Source organism: Pungitius pungitius, chromosome 7, assembly GCF_949316345.1.
Source record: "Pungitius pungitius chromosome 7, fPunPun2.1, whole genome shotgun sequence".
Taxonomy (NCBI): Eukaryota; Metazoa; Chordata; class Actinopteri; order Perciformes; family Gasterosteidae; genus Pungitius; species Pungitius pungitius.
This window is the reverse complement of record NC_084906.1, coordinates 15,159,788-15,178,123: the sequence shown is the minus strand read 5'-3', so window position 1 is coordinate 15,178,123 and position 18,336 is coordinate 15,159,788. Positions and strand designations below refer to the sequence as shown.

General features: G+C 40.7%; 2 protein-coding genes across 5 annotated transcripts in view; one reads left to right on the top strand and one right to left on the bottom strand.

The window, feature by feature from the left end:
* Window positions 1-1,651: 1,651 nt before the first annotated feature.
* On the bottom strand, window positions 1,652-10,485 carry prkacba (protein kinase, cAMP-dependent, catalytic, beta a). 2 transcript variants are annotated; one of them, XM_037468977.2, is made up of 10 exons: window positions 10,084-10,485; window positions 6,769-6,830; window positions 6,312-6,440; window positions 5,541-5,639; window positions 5,299-5,381; window positions 4,936-5,062; window positions 4,626-4,721; window positions 3,712-3,834; window positions 3,375-3,539; window positions 1,652-2,870 (listed from the first exon to the last, which is right to left on the bottom strand). In XM_037468977.2, exons 1-10 carry the CDS (start codon window positions 10,127-10,129, stop codon window positions 2,745-2,747), a joined length of 1,056 nt encoding a protein of 351 aa, XP_037324874.1. In that variant the 5' UTR covers window positions 10,130-10,485; the 3' UTR covers window positions 1,652-2,744. The 2 variants fall into 2 exon arrangements, with proteins under 2 accessions (XP_037324874.1, XP_037324871.1); XM_037468974.2 differs by lacking the exon at window positions 10,084-10,485 and adding an exon at window positions 8,344-9,579.
* A 2,002-nt stretch (window positions 10,486-12,487) lies between these two features.
* ttll7 (tubulin tyrosine ligase-like family, member 7) overlaps window positions 12,488-18,336 on the top strand; it is a 59,639-nt gene continuing 53,790 nt past the window's right edge. For 2 of the 3 annotated variants that reach the window (XM_037469241.2, XM_037469242.2), the window contains exon 1: window positions 12,490-12,774. The gene's annotated coding sequence lies outside the window, so the exon portion shown is untranslated. Of the gene's footprint in view, window positions 12,775-18,336 lie in introns of all 3 variants that reach the window. The other variant, XM_037469238.2, reaches the window with a different exon arrangement.

Genomic DNA, 18,336 nt, shown 5'->3' with positions numbered 1-18,336 from the left:
GGCAGTTTGGATGGAAACATGCGGAGTGGTTTTCAAAATTTGTCCAAATAAAAATGTCATCAGTTCTGCATTACATTCTGTTCACCCTTCAAACTGGGAACTTACATGTTAGATCCCCTTTACGAAATGGGTTATTTTCAAAGTAATACAACCAAAAAGTTAATAAAAAGAATTGAAAAAATAACCTAAAAGGCTACAATTTGAAATTGGCGTGAGGCATCAATGTGTATTAACTGTTGAAAATATTTCATTTCTTTTAATGGTTTATTTTTCAAATGGACAAAGGTTGTACAAATAAATAAACCAAGATATTCACTATAAATTACACTTTTTTGTGAATAAAACAATAGGACTTTCCTCATCTTTACCGAAAACTAAGTCAAACAGTTAAAATGTCATTTTATTAGATATCTCTAATATAAAAAAAAATAGAATACGAAAAAGTTCTGTCTTTTGAAATGAACCCGGGGCTTAATCAAATGTCACATCATCTGTTCAATTCATGAAAAGAAATGTTTGAATTCAGGCATGGCCAATGTCAATAAACAGCAGATCCCTATCGTAAAAAAAACATTCAGTCACCAAACCTTTTTCACATTTGGTTGTCTAGGATTGTTGAACTTGATTAAATTACATTTCTTTCATTCCCAGACACTTGAGCACCATGTCAAATAATGATCTAAACTTCTGAAGACTTGTTAATTGTATGGACCGTCAACAATGCATTATTGTATCCAACCAGATGGCGAAAAGTAAAACTTTGGATTTTCCCACAGCCTATGTTGGGTGGATCCCTAACCTGCAGTAATGACCTCCAACTGACCTCTGTGCGGACGGCAAGGACAAACTTCCTTCTGGAAAATGAAAAGATTACTGAAGCAGGTGAAATCAAGCCTTCTCTGACTTCTGGAAGTTCATCGAGTGGACACCGTGGCCTTGTGGGTATTGAATCTTTGACACACAGATTCTATAATCCCCTGTTGAATACACACGTCAACCAGTTGGCCTGGGACTACATTAAAGCAGCAAGAACGGGCAATGTCCGAATTCATGGCAAATGCTCTGTATAGACTGATCCCGCCTAGAAAAATTATTCTCTTGAGGGGGTAAAATATGTTTTAATTAGATGCGTCAAATTTAACTTAACGGAAGGGATTTACAATGAAAATGTTCTTCAAGTCAGACTCTTTTGACCGTACTTTCTTTTAAAAGCCGTAACATGACAAAAATACTTTTGTCTGCTAAAGTTCTCTAACTGACCTGACAGCCTTAGCCATTTTGTGAGGAAGAGAGCAAATATTGCTTCGTCACAGTGTATAAATTGGTTAAAAACAATGCAAAGAGAATACAAACCATAGTTGAGGTAATATGTTTCAACCAAGTGATGACCAAGATGAATACTTTAGGTTATGATAATTCCGTTTTCTGTTATTATTCATGGTTAATGGTTTAGTTTAGCTTCCATGGGATTATTTAAAGCAATAGGTCACTCAGATCAAATCTAAGATCGAATGCATCAACATCCCAGGATATTAAAACAAATTAAAAAGGTAACAAAACACGACAACGGAGACGTATCGGAACATTTTCAGGGCACTAGTAGCTCGTTGTGACACCGCTATACAGACGTAACATGCAAAAGTAAAATTGAAAAAAAAAAAAAAATAACATGGCAGTTGCACAATGTCTTCTCAGAGTGCTGTGTAAGCACAATTTACAAACAAAATCGGAGAGGAACCCAGGACGGGACAAAATACGCCCATGTGACCAACACAGCTTCCCATCCATAGCAACATACTCTCGAGATAATCTAACAAACGGATCTTCCAGCAATTATAACATGTCAAACGTCATACACTGGACGTACCAAAAACAGAGGACCCCTTTGGGGGTCCCTCCTGGCGAGTTGTACCTGAAAAATATATCCTCTCATTCCGTACATTTAGTTCCAGTGTGAAATGTGACCAGATATGGATGAAACAATGCTACAATTGACTAAATACAGCACTGACAAGTTTCTGCTCCATAAGAACTCTTGTCAATTTATCTATTCAAGAACTGAGTGCTAAAGAAATCAGTGTTGCTATTATTTCACTAAGCACCAGTTTCTTTGTTGGAAATTTGGTCATGCTTTAACAACACAAAGTGTTTGAATATCGTATGTCTCATATATGTGTATAAATCTATATGTATAAATGGTTCTGGGTCTTAAGGACACCAGAATGACGAATAGCGGTTCATGTTAAAGTCTTCATGATCGAGGAATAATAAACTGAACCCTATAACAGACAACATAAAAATGGCAAGACTCAATGTCAGAAATGCAAACCAAAAAAATCCCTTCTATTTTCCCAAAGCTTGAATCACAACATGTGCAATACAAGCTAATACAATCATTCACTTACCCTGCCCAAAATGGGCATGAGATTAGTTGCTTTTCAAATAACTATTTGATTTCAAATGAGAAGGAAGCGGCAAAAAAAAAAAAAAAAAAGAAAGACGGATGAGAACGTGGTCTAGTATTTTTTGTGTTGCAGCACAAGGGGTGTCTGCATAATGTGCCTGTGTATAGGAGAGTGCTAACTGCACGCAGGATCATGGCAAGAAGGACCTCATTATGCTGTGTGGAATGACGGAACGAGGCATTTGTTTTGAACACGCGATGGCCTCAGTTCCACCTTAACCCTCAGGAGAGTGCAAATATCCCAAAACTTGTGAGCCCTGACGGGACTCTTGCCCATCTACTAGAACTCCGCAAACTCTTTTGCACACTTTTCTGTTTGTGACACACGGATGTCTTCCTCTTCGTAATCGTCAAAGTTGCTCGTGTCTCCTGGACCTCTGCACTTTGGCAAGAAGGGGGCTTCAACCTAGAGAATGGAGCAAAAAGGACGGAATTGTATTCAGATTTATTATTTTTTTTTAAAACAGACAATGGCTGGTGTTTCTATTTGTAACTATTATTCTGTTTAAATACTGAACCTCATTAGTCCATCCGTCTATTTCCAAGATAAAGAGAGTCTATGTTGTGACCTCAACCATCTTATCTCTATTTGTGAGGTAAAATGAGCTCGATGGTACTGGACCCCGAGTTAGTGAGGGATCAAAGTCCAGGGATCAAACACGATGAACCAATCCATTTTTAAATCGAAAGGTTTTTCCAAAATACCAGATATTCAGAAATAAGAATGCTCGAATGAATTGGTTCAATTGACATTGGTTGATATTCTTTACAAATCAGACGACAACATATACAATATACAATAAGATAACATCATGTCTTCAATCTATAAAAGATGTTGGATAGTAACAGATGCTTCATTACATATTTCCGGGTTCACAAACAATGTCATTACGACATAGTGGATCCCTACCTTTCTCTCATAGATGGCAATCCAGTCTGTTTGGGAGAACCACTTGTGGTTTTTTATGTCATTCACACCATTCTTCAGGTTGCCAAACCTCTTTGTCAGGTCTACCTGCAGCAGGTTTCTCAGCAGATCCTTCAGGTCGGAGCTAAAGTGAGACGGAAATCGTACCTACAGGAGCCAAGGACGACCCGACACCAGACATGTTATTCGCCCATTTAAAGCAACTGAAGTGATGGTTACAGTAGAAAACGAAGCAATGCAGAGTTGATGGTTGTGATTGAAGGGCAAGCAGATAGTGACGAGAGTTTTAGAAAACTTTGCATGTAGGATCTCTGCATACCTTGCCGGACACAATCTTTTCGTAGATCTGGATAGGCTGATCGGCAAAAAAGGGAGGGTAGCCAGCAGCCATTTCATAGATGAGAACTCCAAGAGCCCACCAGTCCACAGCTTTGTTGTAGCCCTGAAAGAATTTTATTTATTATTTTTGTCAGTACCTTAGACCACAACCGGAAGGGAAGGCTTGATATATGCAGAGCAGATATACACAGTACAGAGTGACACACACAACTTATCACGACTAAAATCTCTAGTCTCAAACATGTCCACCCTGACAATAGTGGCGCATCACACACTGCACTATGTAATCAAGAGCATGTGATCTCGTGAGGGAAGCGCAGGGAGAAAAAAAAACACAAGAAGCAGAAGGCTAAGTGAAACTGGATGAGGAAATGTCTGTGGTGAACCAGCGCTGTCGATTCTTCACTGAAACTGTTGGTGCGCTTTTAAGGTTGCTTGGAAACACAGTTATCTCCTCCGGCTTGTTTTTGTACTGAGCAATTATAGTCCAGCTCATAGATTTGAACTGATTACAATCATGTTGAAATTATGCTAAAAGATTTGGAGGTCTAAAACTATCTGTAATCCCCTTACAGTTCCTCATGATGAGGGCCAAACATCAATAACGACAAAGGTCCCGCAACGGGATTACACAGATTGTAAAAATGTGTCTTGTTTTATGTTCATAGTTTTTATTTATTGCTTTATTGTAACACACTTTGTCATTTTGTTAAAATACACTATATAAATAAAGTCTCTGTGATAAAATTTGGGTTACCATCGATAAAAAGAGCAACAATTCTTGAGTATTTTAATGAAATATATATATATATATATATATATGTGTGTGAAGAACGTTTTAAATTGAAGGTCAACACACAGGTATGTGGGCTGTTTTGAGTACAAAGGGTTCACCTTGCTGAGGATGATCTCTGGAGCCAGGTACTCAGGAGTTCCACACAATGTCCAGGTCCTGCCTTTAACTCTTTTGGCAAAGCCAAAGTCTGTGACCTGAATGAAGAAAATTGGGAGCATGATAAGAAAAGTAAAGACGTGAAGGTCAAGCTTTAACATCCGACTTGGCTTAAGCCGACTAAATGTTTTAATTTGATTAGTTTCAGTTTTCAGTTCCAACTAATACTTTACAGACAGAACTTGTTGATGACTGATACCGTTGCATTCAGTTCACATTTTGTTATTATCAACTTCACACAGACTTGAGTACCTGGATATAACCATGTTGATCTATGAGCAGGTTTTCAGGCTTCAGGTCTCTGTAGATGAGGTCTAGAGAGTGAAGGTACTCAAAGGTGAGCACTATCTGAGCTGCGTAAAATCTTGCATGGTGTTCACTGAAAGAACGCAGGGTGGAAAGTCAGACATAATGTATGAACAAGAGTCTTCTCTGAGTGAACGGACAAACTCAATCATTCAGTGCACGGCCTGAAAATAATGTAGTTCATGAGCTATTCCCTCCACGACTTTGACAGACCACAGCTATTAAACAAAAAGGGTCCAGATATAAGTAGCTAATACCGCATTTTAAAATACACCCCGCCCTTAAATATAATCTCAATGACCACTTTACCTGAATCTTCCAATACGCCTGAGGTGTGAGAACATCTCTCCACCGGGCACATATTCCATCACCATGTAAAGGTTGGAGTTGTCCTGTTACATAAAGAAAGGAATCTTTAAGCAGAAGGTCTCCAGTACCAACTGATGACATATTTAATGATACAGTAAGGAAATTTAAAAAAAAACCACACAAAAGTGACTGTACATCATGGGTTTATCCTCTCTTGAGGCGTTTAACAAGCCTGCATGTACCTTGAAAGAGTATTCCAATCTGACGAGGAAGGGGAAGGAGACGGCCTGTAGTATCCTCTTCTCATTTAGTGTGTGTTCTATCTGCTTCAACTTCACTACCTGAAGAAAAATAAAACTATGTAAGTACTACAGTTGTATTATTTATGAGAGAGCTACGCCCAATTTTAAAAGTCAATAAATACACGTTTAAGCTAAATTGTGAGCGGCCACTTTTTAAAGCATTGAATATTTTTTTCCATTTACTAGGATCGTGTCCGTCGTCCTTCATTTCAGTAAAGTGTGAAAAGCAAATCCAATGGAGTTCTGTTGGTTCTGTTGCATGGGTGAAAGTGAATAAAATTCCAAACCCATGTAATACACTAATAAAAGTACTAAGTGTAAATGCAAAAAAGGAGCCGTGTGAGCAGACATCGATGGTGTTAAGGAAAACCTTTTAACATTACAGCTGAAACAAAAAGCAAGACCGTTTTTAGCTCTTAGTCAACTGGTTTTTTTTATTCACACAGTTTGCTTGTTACATGAGGAAGCCGCGGAGGACACGCTAACTTCTTCCTACGACTCTCACATCAGCATTAAGAGATCGAAACTGCTATGTGAAGCGCTTCTGAGGTTTTCAACGATAACGTGGCCACCGTGCACAAGAGAAAAAGTTCCATTTCCTTTTACAAGATGTACGGCATCGATGAAGTTACACACTTTCTCAAGCGTTTGCTTTTTGCAGATGACTTAGATTATAACAAAAAGGGTAACGAGAATTCATTAAACACTTACTTTTTGTTTATCCAAGATCTTCATGGCGTAGAACTGATTAGATTCTTTATGTTTCACAAGCATAACTCGCCCGAATGAACCAGTGCCGAGCGTCTTGAACCTGTCGAAGTCATCCAGGCCAGTTGTGCTCTGAGGAAACATTGGCATTGGAACTGAAGACAGCAAACTGATGATTGAAATGCTTTGTTTTCTGCATGCACATTTGGTGCGAGTGCAGCTCTTATGTGGCATTTTGTCTCCATGAAGCTCTGAGTAAAAACACATGAGCTAGGCGATGTTTATACGATGAATGTGCTTTAGTGTGACAGTACCATTATACTGTCAGCATTCAAGTCAACAAGATCGCAGCCAGGAAGTGTCTAAGTGCTACAAAATCCATCAGTTTGCCTCATTCAGACTCAAAAAGTGAAGAGAAATTTAAAGTTACAGTTTTAATAAAGCAAAAGAGACAACTTACCTGTGGTGGACACTCCCATTTTCTTAAAAAGTCTTCTTTGGCTTTAGCTAAGAACTCTTTCACTATAAAAAAAGAGACAGGTATCATTTATCGATCAGCATTTTTGTACTCACACAATGTCAGTTAGTTTGAGTAAATTAAACTGGACACTTTAACGTGTTGGGGAAAAACAAACAGAGGCAGGTCACATGTTCGGGGAAACCAATGTATTTTAAGGTCAGGCAAATGTCAAGTACTTAGGATGCAGGAAACTACAAAAAATATCTCCCCGCCCCTCACTCAAAAACACACGTCTTAGCTGGAAATTTGTATTAATGAAGTGATGCAAAAAGCTCTTGTTGTTTACTTAACAGGCCAATTCAAAGACGAGCTTTTGTGCATCCCTTTCAGGAGTAGATGGGAGTAAAGGAGGGAGGCAGGAACAAAACAGAGTACCAAAAACATAACTGAGGGTACAGTGCAGGCATTAGAAAAACGTTGCGAAAGTCACAGCGGACATGAGATGTCCCAAGTCACAGAGTCACGGCAGGTATCGAATGTCTTGTTACGGCCGCATATGCAGTTGCTGATTTAAGTGCATACCTGGCATTGAAGGACTATGTGGAAGCGACTATGTGTTAACAATCTATCCTCGATATTATTAATACTTATATGTAGGGTAGCCTGGTAGAATTAACTGCGGGTTACACTCGTTCTCTGTGACTTAGGATGGCTCATGGAAAAAACGAGCATACCAAAAGTCTCTACAGTTCACCAAGGGTTTGCAGGAACATTCACCCACATGGATGGAAATGGTGGAGAAGAGAAAGAGAGGAGGAAACATTTATGAAGTGCTTGAAACAAGAACATTTGAGATCCAAGTGGTCTGAATGCAACACGTAACAAAATGACACAAGAGAGGACGACTATCACCTGACAGAAGTTAAACCTGGACTGAAATAGTCCCCCTTCAAGTAACTCAATGTTTTTGGTCGGAATTTCTTCTACAGTCTAGGAAAAAAGATATGTAGCTAAAACCAATAGACATGGGTTTTTAGTTACTTACAATTTAGCAATAGGTGGATAGTTCTGTAAATGTAGGTTTGATTATAAACAGCAGGAAGCTTTTGAAACGTAAACCTGTCTCTTCCTTTCTTACCAGTCTTACAGGAAGCTCTACAATCCTTCAATGAAGAAAATAGTTAAACTACACACGTCTGTGACAGAGACAATACAACAGTGATTGAAAAGACATTCTGTAAAGCACACATGAATCACATTTCATACTTGAAAAACAGTAAGCACAAAAAGGACGCAGGACAGAGATGACGCAAGCGACTGTGCTTGATACAAACTCGTGAAAAACAGATCGTTTGCCCAAACCCGTCAATGGACGTGTACGACATTAGACGAAAACAGCCACTTGGTTAAAGCTTTGTCTAAATCTGTTCCCGGGACACATACAGAAAGAGAAAAAAAAAAAAAAAAAAAGAGTACAAATGCAAGCTGAGACTCGCCCAGCTCAAGGGGCTGCAGATGGAATCCGCCAAAAAAGAAAAGAAATGAAAAAGTGTAAACGCAACAGAACGCACTTACTGCACTTATCCCACATGATGGTGTACTCGGATACATGAGGCACCTCACTCTCTTGGACCCTCTGCTCTTGGCTACTCTTACGACATCTGTGGAAAAGGCGGCTGGCGAAGGATTGGTCCTTCCCCTGGGCCATTTTTAGACCGATTTCTTGCTGCGCGAGGGAAATGGCTCACAGGCAAAGTAAGTTTTCCGACTGAAGACCAACGAGTGAAACACACTTCCTGTATGCAGCCGGGTGCATTGCAACGCTCGGCTAACCACACAAAAAACAAGCTTCCTGTTCTGCTTCAGTTCCAGCGGCCAACTGCACGGGGTATGGGGAACGCTCATTGGTCCGAAATACAAAACGGTGAGCTTGTTTTAAAAAAAAAAAAAAGTATATAAATAAAGCAAAGCACGCATAAAGGACAGCCTCTTCTGGTCATGTCCAAAAAAAAATTGCACCGCAGTGGTACATTCCGAGTGCTGATAAGGGAACCGTGGGCTCGTAGCACAAGCCGACTGACTGAGAGGGAAGTTATCTCCAGGTTATCGTGCTCTCTGGCGGTAAAGTTTATCAATGCAGTTCTTCAAAAGAGTTTTCCCCGGTGCTTAAAGTCACCCTGACGAACTGAGTCCTAAAGCTGCATACTTTCTTTCCGTTATTGAACGTAGTGTATTGAAAATGCAGTTTTTTAAATGTATTTTTGGCTACAGCAGTGTGGGCCCTGTGAATTATTAAATAATAAATGAACTAAACTATTATTGTACGCATCTTTCGATGCCTCCCTGCGGAAACTACGAGCACCTAGAAGGTAAGAAGACTGTTTGTACTACTGCCAATAGGAAAGCGGGTCAAGATCAGTGCTCTCCGGACAGACCGTTTAGTGGATTAGTTTGGTCATTACTAACAAATGAACCCTAAACACAACACAGCGGCCTCTGGCTATGGGTCAGGGGATTGATGGAGCACTTCAGATGGAAACGTTGCCATTCAACAGGTGCAGTTGGACAAGGAGCCACCTTCTCGCTGATATTACAACACACTCACAATGTAACAGCAAGAAAGCTGCGGTCGAGCAGCAACGTTTTGATGTACAGTAAACTTGTTGACGGCTGACATGACGCTTGAAGTGAGGGGCCTGGAAAGAAAAGGGGCATTTTCTAACCCTTGTTTGGAAAAGAAAGCATCACTAGACACCAAAAACACCACCTGTATTGCCATCGTAGCTCGCTTTGACCAAACCAAGCAGCCATCTGGTCAACTTGTCCTGTCTAATCAGGTACCTGTTGTTGTTGTTGTTGCAGTGACTAGGCCTTGTGCTGCAACTTTAGTGGATTTGAACACTAAGCTGTACGTTAGAAGGATAATTAAATAAATACACTAACTTCGTTGTCAAGGACATAATTGCATTCGCTGCTGTGAGAGACCTTCCACTGGATGGTGGGGAGCTCACCGCCGCTTGCTCTATTATCACTGTGTAAATAATTGGGATTTATGGGTGCACCGTCCGTGGCACTGTTTTCGTAAAAAGACACCGTGACGAGGGAGCTGACAAACCTCCACGGCTCCCTTTACAGAAGATGGTTCTTCTCTGCAGCCCCGCGTTACTGTACCGCTGCTGTCAGCTGCCACTGGGCAGCCGCTGCTAAAGGGCTGCACTCCGCCGACTTCATTCACACGCCGACGTTCAGTGTCATCAATAGCAGGGTTGAGACGGCTAACGGGTGGCTAGCTGCGCCGGTTTCCACAACACTCACCGCTCTCTTGCTCATTGCCTTTCTTGGCAGTCGCTGCGTTCCCCATCGTTGGGAGGACGGGGCGATGCACAGCTGGCTGGGCGCGACGATGGTGGCCGTTAGCTAACAGGGTCCTGCGTTAGCTAACGCTAGCTAACGACGTTCAGCTTGTGCTGGCTGGTTGGCCGACGACAACAACATCAATGTCTTCTCCTGGCGGACAGAAGCCTCGACGCGCTGCGCTACCCGCCGGGTCGGTCTGTGTGTGCGACGTCCTTTGAGCGTTCAAGTATGACTCCGCTGGAATGAAAACATGATCCAGACTTTTCACCTCTGCTTACTGTCGTTTCGTGATGCATTCACGTCGTGTGGGAATACCCGTGCGACAGCCTTCAGTGGGTGAAACGCTGCTTTCACGTACCGGGTGGGAATTGTAGTTACTCATGTGTCACATGATTTATTATGTAAAAGTAGTTTGTTCATAGCGAGTATTTTTTTTAGCATTTATTCCTATACTATACTCAGTCACTTTCAGTGTTGACAAGGCATCACTTTGTTCCTTTCTGCCTCTCAAAACTGTTATTACTAGTGTTGTTTTGTTGTAATTACCATAGTGACAATCCTCCATCTAGGGGTGCTTTAACATAGGGTATAGAAAAAATATATAGTCTATATTATACTTATATTAAACTATTTTAGAACATTTTGACATGCTTAAGCCCTCAAGCCCCTACATTTTGTTGCCAAAAAACATTTTTGGTAAGCCAAATGTAAATGTATGTAAAAGTGATATGTAATAAAAATACATTCCTTCATTTACATAGTGAACAGAGTGTTCATTTTAAGTTGAAAACTAGTCAACTGTCCTTTCTCAGTCCCTATTTAAGTCTATCATTTTGCATAATGCAAATTAACACAACTATTCTGCTGAAAGACTTTTAACAGATCAAATCTAAAGCTTATTAATGAGAAAGTAAAAATGTCTATTTCATCACTGACAGATGAGTCAGTTCTTCCTCCTCAGGGTCGATTGTTTTTGTAGGAAAGCATGCAAACATTATTAACCAAAATTAGGAGAAAATCCTGATAAGATTAATCAGTGATCATTGTACATTCTAGTAGTAAAGTAGTAGTAAAAGCTTAAATTTGAGGTAAAATGTTTGTTATATATACACTTTTAACTTGTTATGTAACAATATGTATAACTTGCTAAATATACCGACCTTGATCTTCATGAGATGCTCTAGAGGGGTACTGACGGGGGCACAAGTCCAGTATTACATATCCTTCAAGGATCAGAAGCGTTACATCATAATACACAGTTTTACAAACACCAGACAGGCAGCTGTGTCCTGTGATTCGAAGTCCCTGTTAGAAAATTGCAAAAATGTAATGTCATAGTAAGAAAGGGTTTTTAGAGAAGATTATGTATGTATCATTTGTACAATGTGATCTGTGTGTGACGTGTCAACTGAGATAATATTTCCGATGTGCAGATGGCCACTCGATATCCCATGATGGTCAGAGATGTATGTCTTGGGGTAAAGAACATGATGGTCCTCCCTCCAAGGTTGGATACGTGTGATATCTTTCACATGTGTGATATCTTTCCAGTATATATGTTGACGATGAAGAAAAAGACCTTGGTGAAGCCTTGAAGCATATCTCAGTGTATATGGTAAATTATACCTCCTGCTTGTAAGTATTAGTTAATAAACCCCCTGTTTAATGATTCTACACCATGTGTCATGTAAGAACAGAAACGTAAGTATGTCTTTATATACTCATTTATTCAAACACCTTAAATGAATTGCCTAATAAAACAAGAATGAAAAATAAAAGTCACATTCCAACAAACCATTGAAAAAAGCCAAAGCAGCATGATGTAATCTAATGGAATAAATTTGATTTCAAAACAGTGATGTCAAATAAAATGAAGGATTCATTCAATTAAAGATGATTCAAGAAAAAAAAACACTAAACTAAATCGATGCTCTGAAGTTCTTTCATAGTTGACCTATAACAAGATAACAAACAAATAATCCAATTACCTGTTTACTATAACTGTGATTTGGATATAAATTATTGTACAAAATATGAGTATGAAATAAAGTGTCAGTTTGAGATTATTGTCATGCTGTCACAGCGATAAATAATGACCTCTGATCGATAGGTGCACTTTTAGCACCACGGTCAGCGACACAGTTGCTAGGGAGCTTCCCCGTGTTTGTATCTGCGAGTTGTGGAGGAAAAGTCGCGTCGAAACCCACGGTAAACAATGACCCGAACGATGAGCAAATTACACCGTACAGCTTCGGTAAGACTTGTGTTGTCATTCACTTCTAGTTCAAACTGAAATCATATGCGCTAACGTCACACGTACTACATGAAAGTACACTCAAACGTCACGTTGAGAATGCAAACTTCAGCACTTGATTCAGCCCCCCCCCTCTCGCAGAGCAAATGGTTTAGCCCATGGACTCGCTCCAACACACAAGAGACTACAAGATACAGATTTAGTCAACCAACCTACGCTCGTAATAACGCCTTTTTCACATCACAAACACAGTGTTATTCTTTAAACTACTCTAGCGACTGAACTGTTTATTTATTTATTTTAATTATTTGAAAGAAGACCACGGTGTACTTTAACGGCGGCTGTGTCGCTCGGACGACACGAGCGAAAGAGCCGCACTGTCTGGAATAAATAAGGTAACGTTAACGGGCTACTTCCCTTCCGCATCTCCATCCCTTCGCTAGGTAGTGCTGCTAAGCTAACTGGACAGCAGCCCGGGGTCACGGTGTTTCCTCTCAGGTGTCGGACCGCATCCCACTTGGCAATGTGTCGTTTCCTTTGGAAGCTGCAGTACACGGCGAGGCCGTTACGAAATAGCTGCAGCAGTTACATTTGACGGCAAGCAAGTGAACCAGATTGTTTCCTTGTGTGATCCTTCCACCTGACCTATGCAACGTTAGCCGCCGTTGGCTAGCAACTCGCGGACAACAACAATTCAGCGGCTTCGGCTTTGGGAAAATGCGAACAATTTCCATCCCTTGGAGGACCGTGGTACCCACGATGCCTGCGGGGGTTTTAAGAAATCCGCTCTTGAGTTAATCCCGAAATACAGACGAGAGGCGTTAAAGGGGATGGCCTACTATTCTTCGAGTGATGAGGGTGATAGCGTGATGACTACCATGCTGTGACAAGCACTGGTCCCCTAGCTGCTCGTGTAGCATAGCTTCCTAGTTCAGGCTAAGGCTCTGTGTGTAAATACATCTACCCTGATGTGTTACATGTTCTTTGAAGAGCCATTTGATTTGCAGGTTAGGGGGAGGGGGGAGGGAGGGGGGGGGGCACACGAAGATTACAATTCCTAAAAAAAAATTCGTTACATAACAATTGCAACATAACATATGAGTTGTAGAGTAATCTCTGGAGTAATCCAAGAGATTTGGCTATTGAGAAGGATGTGGTATGTGTAAGCTTTTATATTAATGCAGGCTAAAGTTGGGATTCGGCAACGTTTCTGTCAGTACGGGATACTCATTGCAGCACATTGAACCAACGATAACTAATTGATTGAACACTTTTTAATTACATGCCATATGCACAACCGTTTTAATGCATTCTGTGTCGACACCTAGTTTGTCGCTGGGTTTGCAACCTTAAACCACAACCCGAAACCCAGTCTTGATTTGATAGAATCAGACTGGATTTTGCACACTGTTTGAGCAACGTTGACATTTTGACTCCTAATAATATGTGGCGATGATACATCAGCATACATGCACAGTACAGCTCACTTTGAGCCCATCGCTTCGGAACAAAGAGCAATGTGTCCACTGTTGCAACTGTACCTCATTTGCCCCACTTTGACCCACAGAAAATAAGGTCAGGCAAGATCCTAGTTAATGTCAAAGTGTAATGGCATTTCTAAGAGATGTCTGAGTTTTACAAATCACTGTAGATTATATCCAATAAAGTTAAGCGTAGCATTCAGCGCTTTGTTGGTGTATTTCAGTACCCAGTGGGCTGACAGCTCCCACACTCGCTCCTATCTGGAAGAAGGCCCAAAGCTGGAGTTGGGTCACTGGTTTGAGCTAATTTTAGATCCACCGGCATTTCTAAACCAACTTCTTTGCAGGGAGAATAGCCAGAAAAACTGGCTATAATCTTTCCTCTTAGGACAATGTGGTGATAACAGCGAAGTGGATGAGATGTACACAATCACATCGGCATTGTTCCTTTCAGTGTCAATGTCAATGTCCTTTCTTACTTGAAAAGCATTTTGTTTACATTGGCTTTTCGGTGTTTATTTGTATAAATCGTCTCTGTCTATAGCCAGTGTTTGATTGGTTGTAGATACCCTGAGGTCTCTGCAATGTTCTAACGACAAGACCGGGGCACACAGCATGTACAGAAAAGAACTGCTGACACAAGGCCAAGCGGTGTTTCCCCAAGCCTCTCTATTGATTCTGTATTTCAGGTTTTCAGGACATAGTTTCTTGAAACGAAGGAAGAACTTAAAAAACGATCCCTTTAGGGAAGCACCGCTAGTTGTTGACTTTTTAATAGATGTGACGCTGCCTATCATGAACAAACAGTCTGCTGCTTTGGTTCAGGTTTTCCTTTGGCACACTTTTCTGCAACGTCCTTTGTTCTGTTCGTTTGAATTTGCTTTTTATATTGAACTGACTACCGTATATCTGAAGTGCAATTGTCTTTTGGCGGTTGGATAATAACGATTTGGGAAACATTTCTTGGTAGAGTTCTGAACGAGAACTACTTTATTTCTGAATATGGAGTCAGTATTTTTCCGTGATGTAGTCTAAATGCTGCAGAAAGAGAAGCATTCCTGAGAGAGAACCTTGGGGTATAGTTACGTGAATCACACGTTTACAACTTCAACTTGTGCATGGTAATTAGGCGTACATTCTGCATAACAACGCCCCGCAAGACAGACAGGCCTTTGTCACGCATTGAGGACCCGTGAGACAGAGAGTGATACAGAAGAGCAGCACGAAGAGCCGCCTGTCCACAATGAAGCCTTTCTGAGCTGTTGGGACCGTGGGGAAAAGTGCATGAGATCAGCATCAATAGAAGCTCTGCCTGTTCAGCACTGCTCTGCCTTTGTGGTCCTATGGCTCCCTCTGCTGGAGATAAAGTGTCGTGGCATTATAGGTTAAACAGACTCTTTGCAGTGAAAGGAATGCATTTAGAGTCTATTTAATACTTCACTCGAGGATTAATTGTGTTGATGCTATTAGTAGATTGTATCATCGTTTTAAAGCCTGAATCCACTCTGTGAATGTACTCGTGTTGTATTCCTCACAATGTTACAAAAAAACAAACAGGGGGTTCATAGAATTGGCAAAAAAAGCTGAACAAAGCTCACATATCCTTCAACATAATACAGTCACTATCAAGGACGGTGTTGTATTATGGATGTAACTATTAATTATAAGTTAAACATGCTGTGTTTGTAATATCTTTATGTAAAAAATGTGGTTTCTATTTGACTCAATTTGAACCAAAATGACAGCAGGAAGTATTGCGTGTGACGATAACCACCGAGCTCATTCCAAACCTCTATCCGTCCCGCTAATCTGGCGTCAGGTTACACTCAAATCCCTCTCCTATCTTGTGAGCGCAGTAGTTAAAACGAGGCCGACTTGCCGCCGATAACCACCACTAAGACAAATGAACGGTACTCAAGGTCTCTCTGCTGGGTCTTCGATCAGCAACCAATCAGTGCTTCAACTGTGACCTTGTCCATTAGCGGGATTCATGCAAACAAGCGTAGACAGAAGTCTTAAATTTAGAGGGACCAAGGAAAAAATGGCATCACATTTTCAGACATGAAATTTAAAAAAATGAATTTCTAATGATGAGGGTGCTCTATTGCGTTCATTGGTCACGATAACGAGAATTTAAAGTTGTCATAGCTTAATACAAAATACAAGCTTATGCTGATTGAATTTGTTGGGCTTTTGTGTGATGTGCAGATGTGTACATGTAGACCTTCAGCTACATCTGCGTGCCTGGACAGTAAACTCGGGTAGATAGAGGATGAGTTTTCCGTACAGCGGCACCACTAGAGGTTACTGTTGATCTCCGTATGAAATGCAGTAGGAGCACCAAAAAAATACCCCGGTATATATTCCCTATGATTTGAGGTGATTTTACTACACTTCACGAATTGACACCCAGTGTCTTAATGAGCCATTTCTTACCGTGGCAATTTTTCCATGTAAAATGACACATTTTGATTAGAATGTGCATGTCCCCCGTTTCAGCCATAGGAAGAAGCTGAGCGTGAAGCTCCCTTACACACATGCAATATGTGGTTTTGGTGTCTTGTGGTTCTTGAGTCACGGAGAGGAACATGCCTCATTTTGCGTTGAACAAATATGATTTTTTCTTTTATCTCTCCCTTAATCGTGTCACAACTATTGTAATGTCTCTTGCGGCTGCATGATGGAGGGGGGGTTCTGACCTCTCAACCTTTTAGTGTCCATCGCTGTCGATTCAAAGTTGATCAGCTGCATGCACGGTTTGACTTGCGAGGACCATGAGCAGCTAGAGTCGCTTCATCATGCTGTAAATGTATTACTGGCAAATCCATCATTAGAGGGGAAGGTTGGAGTTTCCAGTTCACCTCAAAGGTTCATCGTCTTTAAAAAAGATTTCAGGGCACCTGGGTTTTCGCCCGGATCTCTTTTTTGGGGGGGGATCCTATACCCAGAACCTTCTTTATTTTCTATAAACAAGCTGTAATTTTTAGGCTTTTTTCTAGCATCTTATTTGCATTTAAAGTAGCGCCACACGTCTTCATCATTAAAAATATAAGGTGTCTTAACACAAAGCAAGTGTTGTTTATATTACGGATTTATTAATTATAGTGTTGTTCAATATATTAGCATATTTGTTGGTAACTAGTATTATATTGTGTAGAAACAGAATACCCTACTGCTACCACCACGTTTATCTTACTAAAGTTGGAAAAACTGTTGTAAGGAAACTTTTACTGTAATCCAGAAAAATGTTGAAGCACTTTGAGTTTCTTCATTTTTTCATTTTTTACTGCACCACAAGTGATAGAAATAGTTATTTCAGATTAGATTAAGATTAGAATCAAAATAGCAGTACCAAATATATAATGTATTAATATTATCTAATATTGTGATATATTATTATAGAGTACACTACCCAACATAACTAATATTCTATTACTAATACAATACACATTATTCTACGTGAGTACTTTCACTTTGGGTTCCTCAAATACATTTTATTATGATATTTTCATACTTCAACTTAATATGGTAGAGCATTTTACACTATTGCCATTTTGCTAAAGTAGAAATTTAGAGTCCTTTCACCACTTTTAACATTTGTTAACTTTGTAAAGTGCATCTCTCGGTTTGTCTTGTGTGTCTTTCTCTCTTTCCAGTGCGACCCGTAAGCAAGTTGTCACCAGGCATAGAGGTCTCTTAGAACCTGCATTCTCTCCACTGACCAGCAGGGGACGACTTCTCCGCTTGCAAAAAGAAGTTTGAACAAAACCCTAAAAGAAATCAAGAGTGCGTCGCCTACCCTTTCAGTCTAGAGTTTTTCTCCATTTCTCCTCCAACGTTACTCTTCCCGCTGTGACTCACTCAGCGCTCAGTCAGGCCCCGAGGCAACGAACACCAACTGCATTTAATTCGACAGTCTGTTGCGTTATGAAGTCTATCGCACATTCACACACATTGCATTTAACCAATGTCTCATGACAACGGGAGGAATCGAGAACAACCTACGGTGACAAAAAGAAAAACACGCAAACCCCCACGCAAATATGACAGGGGAGTTGAAGATATTCCCCTTTTCGCTGTGACGCAACACTGCTGACCACTGGGTCACTTTGCTCACCCTGCCGGCATTAAAATGAAACGTGACGAGGCATCTACGCAGTGGTTGATGTTTGAAGACACCCTCGGAGCACAGCCAAACAATAACATAATCTGGCGGGCGACTGGTGTTAATTTCCCACACAACTTCATAGCCCGAAGCGGCCTTTTAATAAACCACTGCCACGATGCCATCTGTTTGAATGAAGTGACCTCGGCCACACAAGGAAACCCAGCCGGCACGAGCATCACACGCACAGTGAGAGTCTGCAAACCCTTTGCTTGACAAACCGCATGAATATTTCACGGTGGTTCCGTGGAATACCAATTAGTCCGGGCGGACGTCACGCTGCTTGAGATTATTTCATTAGTTGTACTACA

Coding starts and splice junctions, on each gene's coding strand:
- prkacba (XM_037468974.2), bottom strand. CDS start 8,476: ATGGCCCAGGGGAAGGACCAATCCTTCGCCAGCCGCCTTTTCCACAGA. Junction 5,640..6,311: donor AGATCTTGGATAAACAAAAA/GTAAGTGTTTAA, acceptor ATTTTTCTTCAG/GTAGTGAAGTTGAAGCAGAT. Junction 3,540..3,711: donor AAAAGATTGTGTCCGGCAAG/GTATGCAGAGAT, acceptor TGGCTCCTGTAG/GTACGATTTCCGTCTCACTT.